This window comes from Pleuronectes platessa, chromosome 24, assembly GCF_947347685.1.
Source record: "Pleuronectes platessa chromosome 24, fPlePla1.1, whole genome shotgun sequence".
Classification (NCBI taxonomy): Eukaryota; Metazoa; Chordata; class Actinopteri; order Pleuronectiformes; family Pleuronectidae; genus Pleuronectes; species Pleuronectes platessa.
In genome coordinates this window covers 5233610-5239030 of record NC_070649.1, presented here as the reverse complement: position 1 = coordinate 5239030, position 5421 = coordinate 5233610, and the positions used below count along the sequence as shown (strand labels likewise).

At 49.0% G+C, this 5421-nt stretch overlaps 1 protein-coding gene across 1 annotated transcript; it reads right to left on the bottom strand.

Annotated features, from left to right (window-relative positions):
* Positions 1-928: 928 nt before the first annotated feature.
* Positions 929-4845, bottom strand: LOC128430768 (zona pellucida sperm-binding protein 3). Its single transcript, XM_053416814.1, has 11 exons — positions 4525-4845; positions 4348-4450; positions 3862-3980; positions 3662-3780; positions 3440-3543; positions 2504-2681; positions 2225-2342; positions 1859-1950; positions 1633-1727; positions 1127-1261; positions 929-1038 (listed from the first exon to the last, which is right to left on the bottom strand). Exons 1-11 carry the CDS (start codon positions 4843-4845, stop codon positions 929-931), a joined length of 1494 nt encoding a protein of 497 aa, XP_053272789.1.
* Positions 4846-5421: the final 576 nt, after the last annotated feature.

Genomic DNA, 5421 nt, shown 5'->3' with positions numbered 1-5421 from the left:
CCCCCCCCCCCCCGCACACGGGAACAAACACCCCATTAAAGCGAGGCCCCTCACATATTACTGTAATAAAAGGCCCCACTCTCGCCTTTTTAATTATGTCTATTCGTCTTCCCGGGCTCGTGAGCAACAGTTCACGACGAGCCCCATTTCACCGGCCCTCTGCCGCAGAAGCCGGAGGGAGGGGGGGGGGGGGAGATTTCAAGGAGGGGCCCCGAGAACAGCCTGAAGCTAAAATATGACGATCGTTAGCGGGATGGTGCTTCATGTTTGACCTCGCAGCGTGGAGCGCTTCTCTTTACCTCCTGAGGGTTTGCTTTGTTTTACATGTGGATTTATATAAAGACTGTGGGTGAAATGGCGAGAGCCGGACTGTAGCCGCCGAAAAATTGACAGTACAAATCATCCGTGCATGAATTCAGCGTGGAGGACAACACTTTGGGTCGGCTCTTAACTTCCACTCGCCTTCCTTGTCAGGTGTGAGCACAACGCTTTCATAATTAATGTGAATATAAAAGCCGCCCCCTCATTTTCAATGTTAATCATATTTAATACTTTTTTTTTTACTCATGCATCAGCAAACAGCTTAAGAACACTGCTAAATAGATAAATATACATTATATTGCCTGCAAGGTTGAACACCCTCTTTTTGTCATAACATCCAGACAGCGAAACCAAAGAGCATAACAATCATTAAAGAAGAAACAGGCCCTGAAGGGGAAGGCCGACCCCGGGGGCTACAGGTGGATCCTTCCCAGCACAACCTATCCCAGGATGCATTGTGCTTCAGTGAGGAAGCGTTTTTCAGAGAGGTAATGGAGACGTCCAACTCCTGAGTGTCACGCCTCAAATCAATAGATAAAAATTTGCTCTGGAAGAAACAGAAATAAAAGACAAACGCAGGCTGGTTTCAAGGTTTTATTCTGTTGAATCAATTGAGTTTGCATAGATTGGTCACAGTGATGGCAGCCATGAAAGATATCAGCACCACGGACAGCACTGCACCCAGTCCGCACAGCAGGGCTATCGACTGGGAGGAGGCTGAGCGAGGAGAGGGACGTTACTGGTTCCAGGAGTTAAAGCGTTTATTAAAAATGACAAAAGCGTGAGATTTTTTATATTTTCGTACCTGCTGGAGTAACTTCCTGCGTGTGGAGCAGAAGGAGCCGCTCTGGAGGAAGCTCGGACACCTCCGTCGGCTCCTCCTCCTCCAGGACGGGGCCCAGAGCCACCTCCGCCTCCCACTGCAGCTCTGGAGGAAGACCTTCAGAAGAAGAGAGAAAGACAAATCCATTGTGTGTGCATTAAGCCAGCTGAGTCAACCATTCACGACACGACTGATTGGGCGGGCAATTAAAAGGATTAGCACAAAAATCAAATCCTCCAAAGACGTTTAAACGCAGTGCGTGCCAAATGAAAGCAGGGACGCTCGTCTAAACCTGGGCGGAGCCTCTGCTCCTCTATTTGTCTGTGGGTGATTATAGTTTACTTGCAAGAAGCCACTTGGGTTCTTTTCCAATTGGCGAGGTTGGGACCATTCAGATACGTAAAAGCTTCGGTATCAACCTCTGGGTTTGTCTCAACTCTTCAGGATTCATCCGAGTGTCATGTTGTGTTGCGTCTGTGAAACCATACCAGCGTCCGCCACCAGGGCTCGTCTCGGTCTCTCCTGGCCGCAGCTGCTTTCACAGCAGCCACACACCTTGTTGTCTCCACCTGATGCCACCCATCTGTCGGGAGACAAACAAAGATCTTTAGTTTGATTTAGAATTAGGGAGGAGGGCCTGGATATCGCATTTTGGCAATTTTTATTGTTATATCCTTTAACCAAATGATCCCAGATCCAGTTGTGGGCACTAACCTGTTGGCCTCGGTGAGGAATGAACACGCTTTGTGCTGCAAGTCGACGGGAACAGAGACAGTCATCGCTTTCAGACGACACGTGATGTAGATCTACGAAGATACACACATTAAAACATGAATTGTAACTATACAAAACCCTTCACAGGCTGTATATTCTTACATTTTATTCAGAACTACCTAAAAACATTGGAAAATCTGTTCCCTTCCTGAAATATCTACATGTAACAGAACAAAAAGTAGGTTAAAGAAACCCATCGACTGCTGTAAAACACACATTTCCTCAGTTACCAGATGTCAAAGTAAATCTGCCTGAACAGTCACACGTCGGTCGTATGAAAACACTCCTCGGACGAGCTGTGCTCACCGAGCAGCTGTGATCTCGCTGGAACCTGAAGGCTTTGAGCAGAAAGTGAAGTTTATCCTCCCGGCTCCTCTGCATGAAGTAAGACTTGGCTCCTGTCAGCTTAGCATCAGTCAGACACCTTATATGGCAAAAATATTCACAAACAGCCACTCGTTCCAAAACTCTCTCTTACAGGTACAGAAAGATATGCGGCTGCTTTTCCAAACACAAATCTCAATTATCACGACAAGCCGGCTATTTTAGGAAACTGTGGGAACTCGTCTGTGGCCGGCGTCTCACCCGTGGTTGCTGATGAAGGGGTAACTGGGTTTGGAGAAGGGGTCGGGCCCCAGCGTGGCCACGCAGCTGTCCACGAAGACCCTCAGGGGAACGTGGTGCCCCTGCAGGACGCCCGCCTCCATGTGCATGACGTCGCTCAGGAAGAAAACGCTGGACGGCCTCTGCGACTGCCAGTCCTCTAATCGAATACAGAAGAGGGGGGGGGGGGGGGGGGGGGATATATAAGTGGAAAAGTAATGCTGGGTCCTTCAATCGGATTAGATGAAACTCAAATGATGCCCGTGGGGGGAGAGGGTCAGAGCAGCAGCAGGAGGAGGAGGAGAGGAGGACAGGTAGTGGAACAATAAGAGGAAAGTACTTTGATAACATGATGATTAACCTCGATAAGAAACACAGATGAGGCTCTGCATCTGCAAAAACCTCATTTAAAACTTTCAAAACCCTTCATAACTTCATACAGGCCATGCAAATATCCCCATAAGTAAATTCTAAAGGGTTCTGTTCGACCGACATCTTCATATTAGGAAACATAATCAGCTCTTTGTGGATTGCACGGTCATCCCTGCAGCTTACAAGGGATGAAATGTAATTCAACATCCACACGAGAGTTTCACAGACAATGAAACTGGTCTCGTTTAGGTTTGAAAACTTTAGGGCTCTGTTTAAACCCCCCCCCCCCCCGGGAGAAAACAACTGGCAGGAGCTGATATTCGGGCTCTAACTCAGGCCTGTGAGTGTGGACAGAGAGTTTGAAAACACAAGTTTCCCTCCTGTTTAACAAGTCACTGCTCAGCGTCACACTTTCGTCTCCAAGGACCCCGAGCGATTGCAATTAACACCCTCCGCTGGAGAAATTAGTCAAACCGCCTGCCGCTAATTAAAGTCAGTGTGTCGGAGTTTGTTTGTCCCTCGCCTCCCCCCCCCCCCCGTCCCCACCTGTCATGAGGCGCAAGGAGAAGTGGAGCCGCTGCTCAGCGAGCACGTCGGAGGCGAACTGCGTCCAGGCGGGCCTCATGGCGCCGCTGCTCACGTACTGTCTCCTGTGAGGAAGAAGATGCATCTCACTCTCAGAAGCAAAGGCTGGAGGAGGAAGGGTAACAGAGGTAAAACAGGTTTCTGCAGGGTTTCAGGCCTTTTGATGAGAAAAGGGCACATTACCTTCGATAGTGGCAAACAACTTCCACCTCAGCAGGGCTGGTCTTCAGGATGAAGGTGTCGCCTATGGGTGTCGGAGAGTAGATGAGGGAGAAGGAGTAGACGAGGGATCCTTCAGTCATCTGAGAGAGAGCAGAGAACAGTTAGACACTTTGTACACAGGAGGGGAACGGGGGGTGGGGGGGGAGTAGAGAGCCGTGCACCTTCAACGTGCTGCCGCAGCCCGTTAGCGGCGTCTGGAACGACAGGACGTGGTCGTCGGTGTCGACTCCGGGGCAGCCTCCTAATGTCAGATCACCCGCTCGGATCAGCTGACCGTTTCCTATGAGAACAGAGAGGGGAGAAAAGCACGGCTTACATCAAGACCATTACCTGAGGCCCCGAGTCAATAACACTCAGCAAGTGGGGGTTCAGCTACAGGACAAATAAAAAAAAAGGTTGCTTAATGTATCGCCGTGAAGTCAGCGCTCGAGTACCAAGAATTCTCGGATTGGAGGAATAAGAGGAAACACGGTATCGACCGCTCCAGTCAATAGTCTGTGCCATTTGCAGTAATAAGCACAAGGTCCCATCTTCACCATTTTCCAACCCAGGCCTCTAACCTGGCCATCTCTCTTTTTCAAACATCAGAGGAGGAGGCAGAGAATTAAAAAACATGTGATCACTTCAAACTGTCCGCCACTACCCACCCAGGAAGTTCTTCTTGACCTCCACGCTGACCTCTCTCTCCCCGCAGCGCACCGCCACGCTCTCAGCAGCCACGGGCACCCGCTGCTCCGCCTTCTGCAGCACCTACGAAACCGTTCACACTGGTTTACACTGAGCCCATTTATCGGCGTGGATCGAGTTAATGTGTAGAACTGTACTTTTGATTCCTGCCTGGCACTGGGGTTCAGAAAGGGCAGTTTGAGCAGCTCTGGGGCCGTTTCCTGCCCCACGAGAGGCCCGGCGGGTTCCTGCTTCCTGAGCTGGTAGCTCCTGAGCCGGTACGTGGTGGGAGAACGCGCCGGCTCGCTCTCCGTCCGGTTGGGCCTGTGATCCATCGTCTGCAGGGACCTCGGTGTCGCTGGTGGGATTTGGCTCGTTGAGTTCGTCTCGTTGGTGCTGGCGCTGAGCGAGGCCACGCCGAGGCACCCACATGAGAAGAGAAGCCCAAACCCCAGAAACACAGCTTCTCCGGGCCCCATCACAACTCGGGAGAGCTGAGAGAAGAGCTGCTCCTTTTGACTGAAGCAGTGAACCGGCACCTGGCTGAGGCCCCGCCCACAGCTAATGACTCAATTGGACTCCAGCCTGAGGGAATCCATCTTTGAAACCTTCCTCTCTTCCTTCCTCATTAAACACGACTGAAGATGAGATGTAGATAATTTGATTATAAAGGTATTTAACTAAGTAGAGTCTAGTAATTTGATCTAAACATTTGTTTTAAGTAAGAAAAAGGTAGAACAATTATAACGGATTATAAGAAAAAAGTAGTTTATTAAACAAAGAAACTGAATTAAAACAGGAGGTTGAAACAAAACCACACAGCCATCAGATGAAAGGTCAAGTTAGGAGAAGGCTCTGGTACAAAGAAATTACTTGGCCTTTTAATAAAAAACTAAATACAATCTATCTAAGACAAAGTTCGATTGTTCTTTTCATTCCTCTTGTTGAAAATAAGAAAAAATAAAGTTGAACCTTTAAATTCTTGTGGAGATCCAAGAGCTTAACTAATATAATCTCTGTGGGAGCGAATTTTAAAAAAGAACATAAAAGTGATG

Bases quoted from the DNA above. Each gene is read 5' to 3' on its own strand.
- LOC128430768 (XM_053416814.1), bottom strand. From the start codon at position 4,845: ATGGGGCCCGGAGAAGCTGTGTTTCTGGGGTTTGGGCTTCTCTTCTCA. The intron at 3,981-4,347 runs GTGGGTAGTGGC...CTGTTCTCATAG, and splicing joins GGTCAAGAAGAACTTCCTGG to GAAACGGTCAGCTGATCCGA. The intron at 1,039-1,126 runs GTACGAAAATAT...CTCCTCGCTCAG, and splicing joins GCAGGAAGTTACTCCAGCAG to CCTCCTCCCAGTCGATAGCC.